A 22498-nucleotide genomic window follows, 5' to 3' on the forward strand; every position below is an offset into this window, starting at 1 on the left:
TCTTCATTGCATGAAGATCTCACAGATTATTATTCAGCTGTTCTACTATTGAAGGATGTTTGAGCTATTTCTGCTCTGGGAACATTTTTTCCCAGTTTTTTTTTTTCAATTTTTTAATTTATTATTTATTTTTGAGAAAGAGAGAGTGAGAGCAGGGGAGAGGAAGAGAGAGAGAGAGGAACACTCTCAAGCAAGCTCTGCACTATCAGCTCAGAGCCCAAAGTGGGGCTCGAACTCACAAAACTGTGAGATCATGACCTGAGCTGAAATTAAGAGTCATGTGCTTAACTGACTGAGCCACCCAGGCGCCCCTATTTTTATCCAGTTTTATTGAGATATATTTGACATATAATATTGTATAAATTTAATATACACAGCATAATGATTTGATAAGTGTGCACATTGTGAAATGATGGGATGGCCCAGGAATATTATTAACAATGCTGTAAAGAACATTTTTGTACATGTATTCTGGTACAGAGGTGCATAAATTTTTTCCAGGATTTTATACACAAAAGTGAAATCCTTGATCAAAGGTTTATGTATCTTCACCTTTAATATGTCAAACTGTTTCGAAATTTTGTACCAATGTGTTTTGTCAACAGCAGTTTGTGACAGTCTATCTTTGCCAGTATTTGATGTTCTCAAACTTTTAAATCTTATGGTGAATGGGTAAGATAGGAAAGCGTGTGGTTTTGATTTGCATATGACAGACTGCTAAAAAGGTCAAAATCTTTTTCATATACTGACTGGCTGTTTGGATCTCTTCCATTAAGTGCCTGTTTGGTTTATCTGTCTTTTCTTCTTTAGATTACTTGAGTAATCTTACATTGATCTGAGTACACAGTCTTCATCATTTTCAAATATTGCAAATGTCTTCTTACGTTCTATGGCTACCTTTTTAAACTTCATAATATCTTTACAGAATTTTTTTTTATTATTGAAGTATGGCTGACATATCATTCTATTCATTGCAGATGTGAGACTCTACAGTGGCTTTTAAAAAGGAGTTCTTTATTTTAACAAAGTCACCTAGATATTATTATTAACGCATTTGGTATTTTGTTTAAGAAATGTTTTCCTACTCTGAGATTATGGAGAATTTTTTGTGTTGTCTTCTCAATACTTTATAGCGTTGCCTCCTGACAGTTTTATTTAGGTTATAGCAATTTATTTACCACCTCATCGCTAACAACTTATATTAGGTAAGATCATCCATATTCAACTATCACACCAGGATCTTCAGCAACACTGAATGCTGTTAACTAACTTCCCTTCTTGAAATATTAACCTTCCTTTGTTTTCTGGTTTTCTTTATACATCTCTGGACATCCCTCTTTCTCTCCTTCACCCTTGCAAAGAAAGACAAACATTGGAGTTTCTCAAGCCTCCAGCCTAGTGCATCATCCACACCCTTGGGGATTCAAGGACTTTCATTTCTTACCCAAATCTCTTTCTTGAGCTCACGCATACAATGTTTCATTGCTGTAGGCTCCTATATGTCTCCAAACACCTCAGAATCAATGGCTCCAAACTGAAACTTGCGATGCTTGCTCTGCATTGTCTCAATTCTCTCCACATATTCTTATGTAGATGAGTGATATCTCATCCGTCTAGTTACTCAAATTAGAAACCAAAGGGTCACCCCTGGGACCTCTCTCTCCCTCATTCTCTGTATCCAGTCCATCCCAAACTCTGCCGGTTCTAATATTTCTTTACCTATCTCTTCGTTTCTAGCCTTATGCTTCTGTCATGTCATCATGGTCATTATCTTGACCAATGTCAGACTTTCTGTCATTCTACCAGCATTCATCTGGCTTGCCAACTCGTTCTTTGCAAGCAGCCATTTGATGTAACGGTGAAATGGGTTATTTGAACTCACTCTTCTGCTATGAGGTAAAGGAAACACAGGAATGAACTTGATGTTTGGAGCCATGTCTGAGGGTATCTACTGACTGCGGGACATGCTGTGAACTTCAGCAGAGTTTATTATCCATGAAGCTGGACAGATAAAATCCGGAATTCAGGACAGCAACCCTGATTCAGGAGGGTTTAATAAATCCATAGGCTTTGAGTCAGGACCCTAAATGGGTACGTCCTGGAAGTCAGGTAAACTGGAAATGAGTGAATGATCAAAGAGACAGTGGACTGCCAAGGAATCATTCCTAGTCCTGGCTGGATCACGTTCATTCAAGATTGCTGTTAACCACAGCTAACAGATAAAAGCAAATATAAGCCTCTCTAGAGAAAAATGACTACATTTTTGGCCTCAAATTTTCTCCATAATATTTGAAAACTATGCAGATCATATAGCCTTCTTTCAACTTTTTGTATGCACCATGCTCTTTCTGCCACCAGAGAATTCAGCACATACTATATCCATGGCTAAGAACCTTTTTCCTTTCCCTCTTTACTTGGTAAACCCCATTCATCCTCAGGATTCCATTTGGCTTCACTTCCTTGAGGAAGCTTTCCTCCTTCCAACTACCTCAACCCCCTTCTTAGAAGTTCTCATGGTGCTACAGACTTTTCCTTTGAAAAATGTTGAGAATTGAATTGTGCACCCCCAAAATCATATGCTGCAGTCCTAACCCTGGGTCTGAGAATGTGACTTATTTGAAGATGGGGTATTTACAGACGCAATTAAGTTAAAATGAAGTCATTAGGGATGGGCCCTAATCCAACATGACTGGTGTCCTTTAAAAGAGGAATTTGAACACCGACACACATAGAGAGGGAAGATGATATTAAGAGACATGCGGAGAAGCTGGTCATCTGCAAGCCCGGGAGATAACCCTGGAACCAATCTGCTGAAACTTTGATCTTGGACTTCTAGCCTCCAGGCTTGTAAGGCAACAAAAGTCTGTTCTTTAAGGCACTTGGTTTTTGGTACTTTGTTTGGCAGCTCACAGAAACTAAAAAAGCTTATCATAATTGAAAGTTTATATCTTTAGGGCGATTGTGTGGTCAATATCTGTCTACCCCATTGGGCTGCAAACTGGTTTTGCTCACCATGTCATCCCTAGCCTCTACCATTTTGTTTGTAGCAGAATAAGTACCTGATCAATATTTGTTGATTGTATAAATGAAAGGTAGAGCTACATTTTTAAATAAAATTTGGAACCAAACCAAGCCAAACTTTGCTGAGCAGTTATCATGTATGATTTAAGCTACTAAACTTGAGAGATCTAAAGGTTATCAAGCTAAGTCCTTGGGTGCAGTAACACCTAATTCAGTTAAGAAGAGACAAACATATACACCAATCAATGCTTAGTAAACCACTTTTGAGTATGAAGGCCCACTTTTTACATACAAATTTTACAGATTCCCAGCGTTCTTTAAATATCTAATATAGGTTGGTTAAAAATATAAATAGTGAATTTAATCACAGAACATTTACACATACCTCAAGAATAATTATAGTTGATCTTGAAACAATATGGAGGTTAGGAGTGCAGACCCCCTGCATTGTCAAAAATCCACCTATAACTTTTGACTTCCTGAGAACTTAACTAGTAATAGCCTACTGTTGGCTTGAAGCCTTACCAATAACATATTAACACAAATTTTGTTTGTTATGTATATTATATACTGTATTCTTACATAAAAAGTAAGCTAGAGAAAAGAAAATGTTATTACGAAAATCATAAAAAAGAGAAAATATATTTATAGTACCGTTCTACATATTTATTGAAAAATCAACATATAAGTAGACCCACACAGTTCGAACTCTGTTGTTCAGGGGTCTACTGTATATGTTTGGGTCATATAATTTTAGTCCATTTACCCAATATTTTGCATGCTATAGGTTGAGAGACCTTTCCTAGCAAAATAATTCTGGGTCCAGAGGTGGAAATAAATGTTAAAAAAAAAAATAAATGCATAGAAAACATACAAGAAATGGATAAATTTTGCCTTGAAGGATGTAGCAAATTGTATTTTTAAAAGATGGCCATAACAGTATCTCCCATCCTACAAGCTGTTCTATAATTATGACCTTGACACTGCTTCATCAGAAGATGGGGTTCCTTTCTCCACTTCCTTGAATCCAGGACGGCCTGTGATAACCCTAATCAATAAAACGCAGTGGATGTGACACTTCAGATGTTTCCAGACAGTCTTTAAGTGGCCTGGAAGCTTTGCTTCTTGCCTTCTGGAAGCCAGTGATCATGTAAGCTGAGCTCTCTACTCACCAACGGCTCATACCAACTGCCTACCATGGGAGGGCGCCATCTTGGATATTTGGCTTGGTCAAGCCCTCGATGACTGCAGCCATATGACAGACCATCCACAGAACTGTGAGACATGGTAATAGAGTATTGTTTTAGTCCATTAAGCTTTGGAATGGTTTGTTACATAGCAATAGATAACCAGAACAAAGGGACTGGTAAAGAACTTCCTGGAAAACATTATTTTTGACTTGAGCTTTGAAGGAGGAGACTATTTTGACATGTAGAGAAGAAGCAAGGTGATAAAAAGTAGGAATCCTCTTGGAAATTTAAAAACAACTCTCAAAAGATACAGAAAAATTATTATTTGAAAAATACTTATTGATTCCGAAATATTACAATATACGTATTCCTTGCTGGTATTAAAAGTGATCCAGAGAAAATAGCTGCCCTCAGGGAGTTCACAGTCCCATCTAGGTCTTCATTTTTTTCTAATATTACATATATATATATATATATATTTTTTCTCCATGTGCCAGCCCTGTGCTAGGTGCTAGGGATACAACAGAGAGCAAGATATACCCAGGCTCCTCAGGGGATTACAGTCAATTATAACACAAGGTAATCAAGAATATGGTGGAGGAAGTACAGCTGTGAGAGTATAGAGGAAGGAGGCTCAAGACAAATTAAGGGTGTGGAGTGGGATAGGGTATGACTTCTAGGAGAAAAAATGAAACTGAAGGAGAAGGGTTCTAAGTAGAAGAGGCACATGATAAACATTAAAAGTAACTACTAGAGAGAATGAAACAAATCTGATTTAGAAAACAATACTGATGATGGACAGTGCCCATGAAGTGATCGCCATGTATACTGCCCTACTTTTTATTCTGCACTTCAGCAATGTGAAGGAGGTACTGCTGTTATCTTGTCTCATGGGTACAGAAATTGAGGTACAGAGAAGTGAAGTGGCTCACCTAAGTTTACACAACTAGCGAGTGCTGAAGTTGGTGTGGAGATTCAAATGGATCCAGCCTGGTTCCAGAACATGAGCGCTTTATCAAACAATTAGAAGTGTGTCTGAATACCATTGAAGATACAGTTGAAGACGAAGACTGTGAATTTATACTGGCACCAAGATGTGAGGTTAGGTTGTATTTTTTCTTGCAACACTGAACTGTGCAGAGGAAGAAACCCATTGGAACCAAGCAAGGGTTGGATTGGGCCATTTGGATGGGATGGAAAGAAAGAACTTGAAGGTTTTGTTTGGGCTGATGGACAGTAACAACCAAGTTGGATGAAATGGAAGGAAAGCAGTGGAAGACTTCCAAACAGGGAGAAGTAGGAGGTCCCTGTGAGGAGGAGATGTAGCAGAGGCAACTCTGTGAGGGAGTTAGAAGGTTTTTATTCAGAGTCCAAGGCCTGACTCTATTATCTTAGATGGAGCCGTTCTGTGGGATGACAAGGTTCAAGTCCAACATGGATCATGGGACCTGGAGGCTGAAATATGGTGGAGATTGAAGAAACTAGAAGCATGCAGTTCAAGGATTAAGGGGCTAGGGAACTGCATGGGTCCACTATGTGAATGTTGATAGTCCTTCGGGGTGAATGGTGGGGCTGGGATCTAGAAAAAAGATGATATGAAAGTGCTGGAGTCCTCAGTACTAGGGGGAAGTGACTCAGAGGTTGATTGATGACAACAGAATGGAGTATAAGTAGATGACACAAACCTCAGAGGGCTTACAAATAACACGGAAGCTTACAAGTCCAGAAGTTGCAGCATAGAGTAAGGGTACCATGCCAACTCCCCATCCAGACATACCTGAGATGTGGGAGAAGGCTGCAAAGTTTACGTTAAAGCCAGGAGTTTCAGGGGAGAGCCAGCAAGTAAAGTGAAAACGCTGGAAATTTTGCTTACCATAAAACTGGAATTCAGAGGAAATTCTGGAAGGGAAGGTAGCTGTGAGAAGTTGGAGAGAGGAATCACAGAGCTAGATGGGAGCCCATCTTGGAGAGAGGGCCCTCCAGAAGCCCAGAGGTGGGAGGACTCGAAGGTTCTCAGCAGCTCCCTGGTGGATGTGGGAGCTAAAGAGAGAGCTGTGCACCAGCTCAGGGCTCAGGGCCTGTCAGCCCAGGAGCAGGCACAGGTCAATGCGAGTCCTCACCTTCTATCCCTTCCACACCAGTGTTTCCTCCTCCGCTCCAAGGCACCTTCACATCTAATCACCTATATTTGTTTTTTTGCTTTGTTTTGTTTTGTTTTTGTTTTAAACAATCCAATGATTCAAGCTTGGGTTCCTGTCACCATTCATTGATACTGTGGCCACCAAACTTCCTTCATATCATTCGATTTCTGTAGACCGATTATCGTTATCTTTCAAAAGTTCGCTCCTATTTAATCATTAAGTGTGAAGAAGGCTTTCAAATTTAATTTTTTGCGAAGCAGTTCACATATTTAATATTCTGGAAGGCCAACCAAGAATCCCTGTTCTATTATTTTGTTAAAATAAATATGCCAGGGTTGGGGTGGGGGATGAATAGAATTTTTTAAGACATTGAAAACACCCTATACGATACCCTAATGGCAAATACATGTCATTATACATTTGTCCAAACCCACAGAATGTACCGCAATGTACATTACGGGCTTTGAGTCGATGTAGATTCATCAATTTTACCAAATATCCCAATTTTGTGAGGGATGCTGGTAACAGGGGAGGCCAATCATGTGTGGGAGCTGGATATACTGGGAAATCGCTGTACCTTCCTCTTAATTTTACTGTGAACCTAAAACTGCTCTAAACAAAAGTCATAACAAATATACAAACCATTTATTTCCCATGTACCCGCTACAGAAATTATGAACACATTCCTTGCTGGCATTTGATGTGTCTGAAGAGATCATGACAAGCTGTTCTCCTTTTCATCCCTCAATCTGATTGCTTTCCTTTCAGTTCCTCAATCTGAAGTGAGTTCCTCCCTATTGCCGGCATCACTTTCTCAACAGCGGTCAAGATGTGTCAACTATCAGTATGACTCGGTGCCTGGCACTGTGTGTCTTAGTATCTTTTCCATCACGTTTCACTTCTTTCCAGCACAGCCTTAAACTCTTAGTTTTCCCCCACCGTAGATAGCTCCTTTGATTTCACCTCAGGCAATTCACTTCTGTTCAACACAAACATGTTAAATCTCTTCCTTCTCTGTTCTCTTCCAATTTATGAAAAGTTGTCAGTCTACCTATATTCCTTTCATTTGCATGTTAAAAAACATCTAGTAAGGGCAATAGCAGCGATTAGTTTGTATTAGGGAAAAGAAATCTGGAAGGTTACAGTGAAGATAGTAGAATAAAATTAATTTCTGCCAAAGGCTAAGTTGTTCTATGGCATTTAGAAAACAATTACAGAGGTGATTAAAGCCTAAATGGACTAAGTCTCCCTGAAGAAAAAGACAAACGGTTGAGAAATTTCTCTTTCTTTCCCAGTGTATAATTCTAACTGCTCCTTCTATGGTGGAGAGCAGGACTGGGAAGGTATTGGTCAGGAGACCTACAGGGTCAGGAAGGTTGGAATAAAGCTAGATCAAGTAATTTGGAAGTGGATATTCCTTATTGGGAAAACAGGTCAGACAAATAGCACGTATGAACCACAATCTAAATGACTAAAGATCAGTGAAAACCTAAGGTGGGAAACGATCTAAGAGTAGACAGAAGCAAGAAATGCTCTCTTCCATTTCCTGGAAACTCAGCTACAAGAAAGGACGTAAAACCAAGTCTCAGTGACTGTGCTCAGAACAGACTCAGTTCCAAGCCAGTGAGGGGCCAGTGGTCCACTTTCATGACTTTCTTAGGCTCCTTTTCTTTGATCCAAATTGGTTTCAGGATCTGGGGAGAGGATGCTGCCTGGAGTGGATATTCCTCTTCAGTCTTTTCTAAGGTTGGCAGATATTGATCCCTCCCTGATCCCCAACATTTCTTGTGTATACATGGTTCCTCATGGGGCAAGGGGAGATGGAACATCAGGTGACGTCAACACAATAGGATTGGACATAATCTTGGCTCGTGAAAAATCATGTGTTAGGGAGAATGCCGCCCAGTGGAAACTCTTATACATAACTAGCAATGATCTTGTCAAATTAAATACTCACATATCTGATAAATCTGCAATGTCTCTTCAAGGCATATGCCCAGGGGGCACAAGCCAGGATGTTTAGAGCAGTACTCTCCATAACTAAAGCAGGCAAATACTGGAAACAGACTGAATGGCTATCAAAGAGGAGTGAACAAATAAATCATGGCATATTCACACAATGAAAGAATTTAGTAATACTATAAGTGAAGAGAATAAGCTCCAGATGATTTCATTCTGCACGATACTCTGATAAATAAGGACAACCCTAAATCACAGGTATATGGATACACATAAATTTTGGAAGCATATATGTGTTTTATTTATGTGTGTTTATATGAGATAAATATATCATATATACATAGAACTTATATATATACATATGCAAGTGAATGATAAACACAAGATTCAGGGCAGTGCTTATAATTAACACAGAGGTTGATAGATGTCATTGGCAATGTGAGCTGAGTTACTACTCCTTTTTATTAATAATAAACAAGAAGAAAAGTAAATAAAAGTATTCTGCAAGACCACAGTGTGTTCATAGTGTGTTCTGAAACCAAGATTATAATCCCAATTATATGTAACTAAAATTCAAGTAAAACTAAAAGAAAATAAAAATACTTGGAACTCAGTGGGTTAAGCATCTGACTGAATTTCAGCTCAGATCATGATCTCATGGTTGGTGAGATCCAGCCCCAAGTCAGGCTCTGTGCTGACAGCTCAGAGCCTGCTTGGTATTCTCTCTCTCCCTCTCTCTGTCCCTTCCCCACTCTTTCTCTCTCAAAATAAATAAATAAGCCTTTTAAAAAAATCTCTCTCTCCCTTTCCCTCTGCCCCTTTCTCTAGCTTGCACACTCTCTCTCTAAAATAAAAAAATATATATAGATATACCAGTAGATGTTAGACAAGCTCAACTAGAAGGGTTAGTAACATAGCTAATAAAATGGTTTTTTTCATTCTACCTTTATTTCCCCTTCTCACATTCTGTAAAATGTGCTTAATTGGAACTGTCAGCATCTTCTTTAGTTGTTATACTGGCAAAAAGGCTAATAAGACATAAAGATATAAATGGAAAGGAAAATGCATGTACACAACTGTGAGCCCACCACAAACTCTCAGTTAAGGCTCAGCTGGTCTCTCAGCATAACTAGAGATGAGGGAAGTAAGAGGAGAGAAGAAATGAGGCAGGATACCTTGGAGCAATGCAGGCTTTCTATGAAGTGAGTTCTTAGTTTTGACAGAGAAAGGATGGTTCTAACAAGTTTGCAGACAATTATAAAATGTCTCTAATCTGTTTTGAGTCACTAAAGTCCACAAGAGTGAACTGTTTAACCATAGAATAGTTTGCGAGTTAAAAGCTTTAATAACAACTAGTCAAGCTTGTTTGTACATAAAGAGAGCTCTGAGGCCATTCCTTGGATACATAATTATGGATTGGCCCATTGTTCTCCTGTTTCTCTGCCTTCTTTTCCTGTCTCCTCTGACTTCTTTTTTCACAAGTCATGTGTTTGGCCCCACCCTGACCCATAATATTGATGCCTAACTTACTAATTAAAAACATTGTTTGAAGGGAGCCTGGGGGGCTCAGTCGGTTAAGCCTCTGACCAGCTGAGGTCATGATCTCATGGTTCAGCTCATGAGTTCAAGCCCCAAGTCTGCTTGGAGCCTGCTTCAGATTCTGTGTCTCCTTCTCTCTTTGCCCCTCCCCTGCTCACGCTCTGTCTCTCTCTCTCTCTCAAAAAAAAAAAAAAAAAAATTTAAAAATATGGTTTGAAAATTTCTTTTATGTAAATGAGGAAATATGCTTCTCTGGTGTTTAGCTGTCTCACTTTTATGCAAGAGGATTCACCAAGTTTCTGTGGGTTCTCATGTGATTGTCCTAGAAAACTGTAACTTTTAATTTATAAATCCTGACCCTAGTTGGAAAGGGTATCATGATTATAAAAATTTTTTGCATTTTATGCCTCTTTATTATAATGTGTTTGAAATTGATCTGATAATGTAATGTTAAACGGTGTGACTACTTTTGACTTAATGAAACATAAAATTCTCCCTAAGAATCATAAGACTTCCTGAGTTTGTCACCAAACAGAAAAGACTCTTTATACCTCCCACTCTTTGTTTTTTTTTTTTTTAATGTTTTATTTATTTCTAGGAGAGAGAGAGAGAGACAGCGTGAGCAGGGGAGGGTCAGAGAGAGAGGGAGTCACAGACTGGAACAGGCTCCAGGCTCTGAGCTGGCAGTCAGCACAGAGCCAGATGCAGGGCTCGAACCCACGAACCGCGAGATCATGACCTAAGCGAAAGTCGGACGCTTAACCGACTAAGCCACCCAGGCGCCCCAATATACCTCACACTCTTTGAACAATACTTTGATTTCTCAAGAATTTGGTCTTTGAACATAGCAGTACAATGAAAAGAACCAGATTGTTAACATCACTCACTGTGAAATTAGCACATGAAAATGTCTTCACACTTTGTTTAGTAATGATTACATCTGCTAGAATTGAGTGCTATTGCATATGTTAAATGTTTTCATATATATTTTTTAACTTTTTAATGTTTTATTTATTTCTGAGAGAGAGAGACAGAGAGAGAGAGAGAAAGTGTGAGCAGGATAGGGTCAGAGAGAGAGGGAGACACAGAATCTGAAACAGACTCCAGGCTCTGAGCTAGCTGTTAGGACAGAGCTCGACGCGGGGCTCGAACCCACGAACCATGAGATCATGACCTGAGCTGAAGTTGGAAGCTTAACTGACTGAGCCACCCAGGCACCCCACATGTTTTCATATTTAAGTCTTACCCTGGACTCTCCAACCTTTATCAACTGGACTTGGTCTTTGAGGCCAAACAGTAGCCTTGATTTTCCTCCTCCTCTGATGAAAAAGTGAATGCCCCACACACTTACTATGAATGTTCTTAGGACTTTTTCTCTACCCTTGGTCCTTCGCCTGAACTCATGTCTATCCAGTGGACCACTTTCTACCTAGGGATCTTACAGGCATCTCCATCTCAACATGCCTCAAATTCCACCTGTTCCCTCCCTCAACCTTCAGATGTCCTCCTTCTGGATTCCATATTTTTGGTAATAGCAACTCTGCCCACTAGTTCAATCAACCAGGATACTTTGGAGAACATTTAACACCCCTTTCTACTTGCCAGTATTCATTTAATCAAGCGACAAGTCCTACCGAGCCTATTGAACCCTTCTAAAAATAGACCCTCTCCCCACACCCTCCATTCTCTTTCCAAGGCCCTCGTGACCTTTCACCTGGACTACTGTGATGGTTTTCCAAGAATCTTCCCTTCCAGTCTCTACCTATTCAACATTCTCCACACTGGACTGGGTGTCTCCTAAAACAAAAATTAGAGGATAAATTTTTCTGTCGTAAAGTCCCTTGTTGGCTCTTCACAAGCCTGCAGGAAAAAGTCCCAAATTTTCAACATGAACTAAAAGATTCTTACATATGACCCCAACTTCTCTTTTCAGTTCATTTCTTTGCCGTTCACTGTCTGTCACAGGGATGCCAAAGTCACTGCTCATTTATTGAATATGCCGTGAATCATTATACTTCCATGCCTTTGAATATAATGCTCCCTTTGCTTGAACTATCTTTTCCTGCTTTCTATGTTTGGAAAATGTTTAGCCTTCCTTCAAGACTCATGTTCTCTGTGCCATTTTTCTTGATACCTCTCTTCCTCCAAAAGAGGAGGATCTAATTCCACAGATATCTGTATGAATATATGTTTTTTAATATCTCTCCCCATGAAATGAATTATTTATTTACATTCTTGTATGACTTTCCCACAGGCTGTAAGTGCCCAGAGTAATGATATTGGAAAGACTTATATTTTATCACTCTTTCTATTTCTAGTCCAAAACACAATACCTGATAGTAGGAAATCAACGTTTTGTAAACAAAAAAAATTAGAAAACACACATAAACATGAAGGAGAAAACTAATCTCCCACAATCTTACCACCAGGGAGAACCAGTGGTAAAATTTTTTATGTATATAAAACATACATTCCTCTTAAAAATGGTAGCATGTTTTAGATTATATTTTATGAATTTGTTTAAAAAAATTAATCGTATACTATGACTATATTCCATGTCAGAAATATTTATTTATTTAATTTATTTATTTATAAAGTTTTTATTTATTTATTTTGAGAGAGAAAGATCATGGGCAGGGGAGGGACAGAGAGAGAGAGAGAGAGAAAGAAAGAGAAAGAGAGAGAGAATCCCAAGCAGGTTCTGCACATCAGCACAGAGCCTGATGCTGGGCTTGTATTCACAAACCGTGAGATCATGACCTGATCTGAAACCAAGAGCCTGACTTTTAGCCAATTAAGCCACCCAGGAGCCCCCAGAAAATATTTTAGATCAAAATATTAAAACAGTTGCTTTACATTTCATTGTATGCAATGACCTTATATTTGGACATTGAAGTTATTTCAATTTTTTGAATTATAAACAATCATAATGCATTCATTCATTTCTTTTGATGAAATCGCAGTAATGAAATGGTGCCCCACTGGCTCCTGGGTCTTAGCACCAAGCAGGAATAAAGATAACAGGGGAATGAAAGCATATAGAGAGGAGAGAAAGAAGGGGTTCTGAAATGAGTTGGGGAGAGGACATTGACAGCCTAGAGTGTCGGAGGAGTTTGCCTGATCTTCTCAGGTTTTGCTTTTGGAGTAGCTACAAAGCAGGTGAAAGAAACTGAGAATGTGTGGGACAAGATTATTTTAAGGTTTTGTTGCAAGTTTTGAATATCCCCAGGCTTGGTGTTTTGAGAGACCATGTTAACGATTCTTTTTTTTTTTTTTAATGTTTTATTTATTTCTGAGAGAGAGATAGTGTGAGCAGGGGAGGGTCAGAGAAAGAGGGAGACACAGAATCTGAAACAGGCTTCAGGCTCTGAGCTGGCTGTCAGCACAGAGCCCGACCCAGGGCTCAAACCCACACACCGTGAGATCATGACCTGAGCTGAAGTCGGACACTTAACCAACTGAGCCCCCCAGGCACCCCCATGTTAACGATTCTTAATTGCTTCTCATCTCTCTTAGGTTGAAGGATAGTTGCTCCTCTGAAGGCAATACCTCTCTGAGGCCAGCTTCAAGAAAGAAATGGCTGGTGCTGCTTTCTGCAATTTCCCCCACATTTTTAAGACTATTGATAGAGACAGAGGTTTTTCAAACCATCTTCCAGAAAAAAGAATCAGGTTAGATCACCAACAGCATATGAGTGAGTGAGTTCTTTTTTTTTTTTTTTTGAATGGATAAATATACGTGCGGATCATGGACAAACTGTCTGAAAGTATTAGGGACACATGACAAGGAAAGAGAAAGAGACAGTTAAACATTGAGGCAGTTAAGCTTTGAGCTGTCTAACGCTATTGCTTCCATTGCAGATACTGCTCACACAGCAGGAAATGAAGCAAACTCTGAAGGGTGAATGAGCAATCTGTATTACATAGGCAACACTGTAGATCATGAGGCACCTGAAGAGTTTGTCTGGGTAGCAAAAAAAAGGAAAAAAAATCTCAAAATGTTAGTCCTACCTCCTGGAGAACTAGAGATACAGCTAAATACTAATCGTAAACCTATTTGATGAGAGGGATCAGAGAACAAAGAGAACTACAAAAGAGATTGAAGAAAGGTACAGAGCGAGATCAAAACTTGTCCTAGCCATCGAGCAAGTTCAGGATGACTTCCACAGCCACAGAGAAACCCACTCCACTCCTGTTGGTAGAAGGTGCAGGGGCACCTGGGTGGCTCAATCAGTTAAGTGTCCGACTTTAGCTCAGGTCATGATCTTGCGATTCATGGGTTTGAACCCCACATCAGGCTCAGTACTGACAGCTCAGAGCCTGGAACCTGCTTCAGATTCTATTTCCCTCTCTCTCTGCCCCTTCCAGGCTCATGAGCACTCTCTCTCTCTCTCTCAAAAATGAATAAACATTTTTTTTAAATGTTAAGAAGGTGATATTAGTGCAGAAATGAGCATTTCTCATATATAGGGTTCGGTGACTGGGGAGTAGAAATCAAGAGTGGAGTGAATAGTTTTATTTACTTTCATATTAATAAAATAAGAATAAAGGCTCATGGTAATTATGTTCTTTACATGGTTTGTCTCGTTAATATTTGCAAAAAATAAAAAGTGTGCACTTAAACCAGGCTATTCATAGGCCTTGACCCAAGATTAGAGATTCTTGATGGTTTATATGTGTCTAGGATATTTGGCAAAGCTGAAAATTCTAGGTGACATTTGATTTCTGCTTTTGTAAAGACTAGATCAGGAACAAAGCTAGGATGTGTGGGTAAGGAAGTGTGAAAATGAGGCAGTCAAATTTGAGGGTTAAAAGAGGGAGCGATCTGCTATTCTGTCTTATTTCCTGGGCTTCCAACTGATTACACTCCCCTCATGACCAAATGCTGCTCTGTCACATTCAGCTGAGTGACGAGCGACTGGTGAGGTGGAAAGATCCTAAGAACACAGGACAGAAACGCAGTCTAACTCCAATACAGCCTCGAGGTCACTTTGAACCTATAAATCCATGAGGGAATCTAATGTCTATAGATGTGACACACGCCCTCTCCTAGAGTGAAGGATAAGTTGCTTCTAAGGCCGTTTCATCAACGGAGGTCACTAACCTGACTCGAATGCTAGCGGACAGGGCATGATTATGGACAAGTCACAAAATTTGCCAATCTCCTCATTCGGTTGTTTGGAAAGACTTTACCCTCTAAATACCTTTCCAAGGAGAATTTTGCCGGGTCAAACATAGGGAGAATGAATCACAAAACAGTGCATAGGGGGGTTGCTTGTCAGCAGGGGAGACAGAAGAAACCCTTCAATGACACCCCACGATGCGTCCTTGGAGTCTGTGCTACACAGGTGGGCACAGGCAGCGGTGACAGCTGAGCCTGGACTCCTCAGTAGTTCTTGCAGCTACAGCTCCTGGCTTCCCCCAGAAAATGAGGGCTCAAGGAGCTGTAGCCGTCACTGAGAGTGCCCTTCGGCTGGAGTGTTTCTACCATACTGCCAACCACTGAAAACCGTCATCAGAAGCAGCATTTCTGAATGCCAAGGACCTGAGGATGAACATAGCTTGAGGACACTGGACGGGTTAGGTAGAATTTCTTTTGACGTCGCTGGCTTGTCACTTTGTAAAAAGAGAAAACACAGGAGCACCTGGGGGCCTCAGTTGGTTGAGCATCTGACTCTTGGTTTCAGCTCAGGTTCTCTTGGTTTCTCACGGTTCGTGAGTTTGAGCCCCACATCGTCCCCAGCATTAAGAGTGTGGAGCCTGCTTTGGATTCTCTCTCTGCCCTTCCCTCGCTTGTGTTCTCTCTGTCTCTCTCAAAGTAAATAAACTTAAAAAAATATATTATAACACAGAATAAAGAAGTTTCTATGGTGGTTTTTTTCCCCTGAGGCTAACTTGTTAGAATTGGAAAGCTACACCTCTAGACCTCCTTTCAGCCTGAAATGTAGAGGTTATTTTTCAAATCCTTTTTCAAAGACATTCTTTATGACACCATTCTGACGGAAAACATTCTTCCCTTTCCTTTGATTGCCCACAACCTGTAAGTGCGTGATTCCTCACTTTCTTCTGAAAGCAAACTCATACACACAAAATATTGTAGTGGGTTTGACAGTATAAGGCATTGGGATAACCTTTATTTATTTATTTTTAATTTTTTAAAATGATTTTATATATTTCTGAGAGAGAGAGAGAGAGAGAGAGACAGCGTAAGCAGGGGAGGGGCAGAGAGACAGGGAGAGACAGTATCTGAAGCAGGCTCCAGGCTCTGAGCTAGCTGTCAGCACAGAGCCCGACGCGGGGCTTGAACCTACAAACCGTGAGATCATGACTTGAGCAGAAGTCGGACGCTCAACCGACTGAGCCACCCAGGCGCCCCTGGATAACTTTTAAAAACGGAAGGGAGCAGGACCCAAAGATAAGACAATATCAAGATTTAGAAGGTTAAATGTCTTCAATGGGGAAATAGCCCGTGCATATCAATAACTTTTACAGAATGCAGCCATATCATAAAGACAAACAAAACCCTGTGGACATTTCCAGGAGGGAAGAGGACTTTATGGGCTGATACTTCACCTGCCAGGAGGTAACCCCATCAGCAGGGGAAGGGTGTAGGAAGCAGTGTATCACAAAAGGAGGAAGATGTCTAAGTTGATACGGTGACTTTTCTAAATATTCAGGTTAAGGTTTTCGTAAAACTTTCACCAGTTTATGATCAGGGCTTTGTTTCTTTCATCTTTAGTTTTTCCATAAGAGTTTCTTCATTGATCTGTTGATTCCTTCTGACCTCTTTGATTTGACATGTCTTTGAAGAAAAGAAATTAATTGGTCCATCACAGGATCAGATGGTCACTTACAGCAAGGCAAGAACAATTCTAGAAGGTGACTTTTCACTAGGTAAGGCCACCACTGGACAAAAAGAAACCCCAAAAACAAACAAAAAAACAAAAACACTCCAGCTAAGTCAGTGTATTCTTTGGACTTCTAAGTAAAAGCTCTCAACTCTGTTGCATTTTTTCCCCTTAGGGACTGGGGAGAGCCTTTAATGTGTTAGACAGTATAAAGTACTAGAATATGGGCCATGGGCAAGAAGAGAACGGGAAAGTAAACAAAAAGACACAGGAAAGAATATGGGCAAGAAATTTAATTTGTCCTGTATGGATGTAATTTAACCTTGAACTGCTTTATTTAATACCTTTTTTCATAATATGCTCAATATTCAAGCTATCGTCCATTGTCACACATTTTCTTCATGCTCATAGCATTAAGAGAATTTTTCATCCCTCTTATTTATTCGTCTATCCAATACTAACTAAATAAAAACCTTAAGTAATGTGGGGCATGGTTATAACCACTGAAATACATTGGTAAATATGCTTATATTCTAGTTGGAATAGACATTCAATAAATAGGTTAAAACCCAAAACAAATGAAGTGTGTATTTTTGGGTGCTGACAGATAATAGTTAAAAACATAAAACAGGGAACGGGTGAAGCCAGGCTGGTAGATAGGCTCAGTTCAAGTAGGGCCTTTGGTAGAGAGTTGGATTTTGTTTTATTTGCAACGGGAAACCATTGGAAGGCATTAGCAAAGAGTGATAATTACCAGACTTATGTTTTAAAAGGACCATTGTGGGGGCGCCCGGGTGGCTCAGTCAGTTAAGCTTCGGACTCTAGATTTCGGCTCAGGTCATATTCACAAATTCATGAGCTCAAACACCGAATCAGACTTCAACGCTGACAGTGCAAAGCCTGCTTAGGATTCTCTCTCTCTTCTCCTCCCTCTGCCCTTCCCCTGCTCATGCTTTCTCTCTCTCTCTTATAAAATAAATACAGAAAATAAAATAAAATAAAATAAAATGACCATTGTGGCTGCGATGTGGAGGATGGACTGTCTGTGGACGAGTAGAAGGTGGGGTGTCACACAGGACGCAGGTGAGGGTTGATGGTGGCTTGGACTGGAGTGGTACCAATGGCCAGAGTTGAAATCGATTTGGATAGAAAGCCACCAAGGCTTACTGGGGAAGCAAAAGAGGAAAGGAGGTTTGCGTAAAATGAAAAAAGGAATCAAACACGATTCCTAGGTATGACGCTGCACAATAATGTGGATAGAATTCCTTTGTAGAGGAACTGCGGTTGTTTCTACTACAAGTCTTCTGTGTTCTAGCACACGGATGTGCCCAGATAATGGAGCGGCTGCATGATGAAGACTTTGAATGGTATCCAGCGAGACGTGCATGGATGACAGCCACATTGTTATGCCTTCCAAAACCATATATGCAATCATATAGTTGGTCTCCCCTTTGATTAAAGACATTTTAAGAGGCGTCACTGCTGCCACCTTCGTCACACACAACAGCCTCTTGGCGGATCTAGCTTGTCTTAAAATTTTCCAGGCTTTCTCCTCACACCAGCTTGAGGGATCTTTTAAGATCAAAACTCGCTTTCCTGCCTCAGGTCCTCCAGTGGTTCCCCATTGTGCTCAGAGTAAACTCCGGTCTCCTTGCCGTGCCCTCTAAGACCCCAGAGGATCTGGCTGTCTCATCTCTTTCCTGTGGAGCTACTCATCTGCGGCCTCGCTCCTTCTGCCTCTCTGTGTGCTCCTTGAACACCTCAGCCTTTCCCTTCCGGCCCTTCCCTCTGCCTGGAATGCTTTCTGTAGCCCCTCACATGGTTGCTTCCTTCTATCATTCAGGCCCCTCAGTAAGGCCACCCCTGGCCACACTCTAAATGGACACCGGTGAGGACGTTCTACAGCCTTGCCCTATTTGCATTTCTTTACAAGGTCTCTCTCTCACTGAAAGGATGTATTTGTTTTTTTCTCCACTCTCCCTCACCTCCATGGAATGCTCACCACTGTCTTCCTAGTAACTAAAACAACACAGTGTTGGCAAATACCGCGCACCCAATCCTATTCTGTTGGATATATGAATTCTCACTTTATTCAACATTTTGATAGGAAAGAATTGGACTGAAGCCCAGTATAAAAAAATGACAACCTATGTCACATGCATTTACCACCATGGCATGTGACAACGTCCCTTAGCGTTTTGAAATGTAGAACCAGAAATGTTCTGTTGCCGTGCTTTGGGGAAAGATCACAGTGAAGGCAGACCAAAAGACAAAATTAGCACCTGCTATATAAATATGCGTGTGGTATAAACTATACTCATCTATATGCAGCCATGAACAATGTCTGGTGCAAATTGGGCCAAAAATTAAGAAATTTTTGTTGAGCAAATTAATGAGTGAATACTTCTGAGCTAAGAGCCTGGAAATGATTATAGCAAAGGTGAAAACAAAACGATTAAGCTTTTACTAATGGTGATATTTTTATTCCAATCTAGGAGTTCTGTTGAGAGAAGAAAACAATATAGATTATTTCAGGCAGCCCTACTTATCTTTGGTAAGATAATAGCAGCAGAGGAGAGAGCTCTCCTATATTTTCTAGGTGTGGGGCAAGACTCGACTCCACATGTCATCTCATTTGCTGGGTGACATGGGAGCCCCTCACTCTCACTTTACGTGCTCCACTGGACAAGCCAAATAAGTCAGGCAACCAATTAGGTGATCTTCTCAATTACTCAAATAACTTGCAAACGTCCAACAAAGTAATTTTGCACCAGCTTTTATTCTTATCATTAGACAGTATAAACTGAGTTATTCACCAAATGAGGCAAATGTTTTGATCAAAATGATGATTTACACTAATATCTGTTTTATAAACATAGCCAACGTGGGAATAAATCAAATTCAATTTGCTCTGTGTTCTGTTTTTTTTTAGAATTAATATCTATTTTAATACTTTTTTTTACAAATAGTTTATTGTCAAGTTGGTTTCCATATAACACCCAGTGCTCTGTGTTCTGTTTGTAAGAAATGCTAATCCAAAATGATAAGGGAAAACAGACACCTTTGTACTTAATGGAAAGAAAATAGCTTTCCTAGGAAAGAGCGCATGAAAACTGATACCCCATTTAAAGTAGGTGTCTTTAAATATCAGGAAAGTTCCACAACAAGATGAACAATCTGTACAAGTGATTTATAACAATTATTAAGAATAGTGACGACTAATACAATACCACTAACAGGAATAATATATCCAAATAGATCCTTACCAAGCCACCACCAATGACAGCTATTTTTTTCCTTTGAACGTCAGATGATTCCATGACTGCCCAAGTGTCTTTATAATTGTTGTAGCTCCGGTCACAAGGGAAGCCAAGTGTCCCGGCTGCTGCCTTCCCCGCCTTTATATTGCCCAGAGCCCTGCCTGTGCTAACCAGCAGCCTGTGAGCAGGGCTAATTCCCCTTGAACTTAGAGCATAGCATTTAACCCCTTAGTAGCCCGAAGCACAAACAGCTCAGCTTTAGGAGAAAAGAGAATTCACTGCAATAACCAAATTTTGAAAAACCCAGCCAAGTGAAGAGAGCCACTCTCTATCTTACGTGTAAGAGCGGAATTTTTTTTTTAAAAGTACAGTGTTACAGCTTTTCTTCTTTTTCTGCAGCATGCGTGCTTACTTTCATTTTCATTCATGGTTAACCATGAATGAAACTTCCCTCATCTGAAGTCCCAAAGCATCTTACACTTCTCTAGGAGAGAGGGGTGGCTTGCTGTCAAAACCGGTGTGTGGATTATGGCCGTTAAGGCCAGTCAGGATGAGTATGGCTGTCTTTAACAGACCCCTAGGGAAAATTTTGTTCCTAATATTAATATTCTCCTGAGCAAGGCTGTGAATTTGTCACTGACCATACTTCCCTTTTTTTTTTTCTTTTTGCATCAGATGCAAGAAACCTTAACATCTAACTTGTGCATTAACTCCAGGGGAGGTAGTGAAGGCTGTGCTTATTGTAAACTCACCTCCGGATTCATATTCTCTCTCCACTTTTTGTCTTTTTTCATCCCACTTTACATATGTATTATGTATTTTTGGTGCATATTTGTGAATTGAAGTTTTTTTTCCTCTCCTGGAACGTGAAGCGTAGAGTCAAGTAAGAACTAAACGATGGCACTTCACTTCCTGGTAAGAGGGGCCAGTCTTCAGGTTTCTCCCTGGTGAGGAACTAGTTAATTGTCATCGAATAGCGGCCCCTTGTGGGTAAGTAGGGTTAGAGTTGCTAGAAAACTTTTTTACTGTTAGGTCATTTTATTTATTTATTTTGAATAGGTAATACATTCAGATGGTGTGAAATTCAAAAGATGCAACGAAAGGTCTTCTAGTGAATCGTCACTTTTCTGACTCTGTCCCTTGGCCACCCATTTTCTCCTGCCCCAAGACAGCCCTGTTTGGTGTCTGTTTTACCCTGATCTTCTAAAGCTTCTCTCTCTCTCTCCACCCCTCCCTCTCTCCCCCTTCCTTTCCATAAATAGTAGCAAATTTGCTAATTTTGTACACTCTTACTTTCCCACACCCTATTTTTTTTACAACATATAGCTCAAGAATTTTTCCATATCATTATATAGAGAACTCTCTCCTTCTTTGTTTAAATCATGGGCTGTAACACAAAAAAGTTAAGTACACACACACAGAAATACAGTAGTGCAATTTTACCTATTGTATAGCAAACACTTATTGTAAAGTAAGCACCATTCAGGCCCAGAAAAAGAACATTGCTAGAAGCCCAGAAATCTACACGTGTCTCTTATCTAACAGCCATCCTTCAGAGAGGCAATTGCCGTCCTGACATTATCACTTTCTTGCTTTTATTTATAATTTTATTGACATATATGCATCCTTACAATCGTTTAGTTTTACCTCTTTTTGAACTTCTGTATAAATAAATTCATTTTATTTTTTACTTATTTATTTTTATTGATTTATTTAGACAGGAGAGAGAGTGTATGCATGAGTGAGGCGGGCGGGGGTGGGGAGAGAAAGAGAGAGAGAGAGAGAGAGGATCTTAGAATTCTCTCTCAACGCAGAGCCCAACACAGGGCTTGATTCCATGACCTGAGCCTAAATCAAGAGTTAGACCTTAACTGACTGAGCCCCTCAGGCACCCTACTTGTGGTTATTTTAATTTATACTCTTCATTAATGAAGTTCACCGCTGTTTCAATGTTATTCACAATTTGCTTTTATTTTTTTGCATAATGCTTTTTTTGAGTAGTCTTTTTTTTTTAATGGACATTGGATTGAGTTTTATTCTTTATATATGTTGCAAATATATATATGCATTCTTATACTCTTTATGTTTCCTTTTTGCTTCCTCTGTGGTCTCTTTGGATGAATAGATTTTTTTTTCCTTTTGCCAATACTTTATTTGACACAGACTCAACATGGGAATTATAATATTTCATAAGTCAGTAACATACAAGATAATGCTTCTTGATAAGCCAATAAAGAAAGTACTCCAAACCAATGACAGATTAATTACACTATTGTTCCAGGCAAAGGAGAGGTGAAAGCAATGAAGTACAAATTTCATTGAGGCATACCTTTCTACAAGGTGGTTCTCCGTGGACTCAGTCCTTCCAAAGAAAAGCTGGGTATCAGCTGCCAGCTTAGGTCCCTCACTGCTGGGGCATGTAGCTGGCAGGTGATGGCGCCATCATTGGAAGGCAAGGGATGCTGCCCCAAAGATTATTACTCCAGCAACTGCTACACAGTTTGCACTACTGCCTATGAGGAATAGGCTTGCCAAGCAGGA

General features: G+C 40.0%; 1 protein-coding gene across 1 annotated transcript in view; it reads right to left on the bottom strand.

The window, feature by feature from the left end:
• The window catches only part of KMO (kynurenine 3-monooxygenase), a 55938-nt gene extending 35906 nt beyond the window's left edge, over positions 1-20032 (bottom strand). The window contains 1 exon segment of the mRNA XM_039222964.1: positions 19964-20032. Within this exon segment, the coding sequence (XP_039078895.1) occupies positions 19964-20017 (54 nt within the window). The 5' untranslated portion in view covers positions 20018-20032.
• Positions 20033-22498: the final 2466 nt, after the last annotated feature.

Source organism: Hyaena hyaena, unplaced genomic scaffold (genome assembly GCF_003009895.1).
Source record: "Hyaena hyaena isolate Hyena2069 unplaced genomic scaffold, ASM300989v1 scaffold_1226, whole genome shotgun sequence".
In the NCBI taxonomy this organism is placed as follows: Eukaryota; Metazoa; Chordata; class Mammalia; order Carnivora; family Hyaenidae; genus Hyaena; species Hyaena hyaena.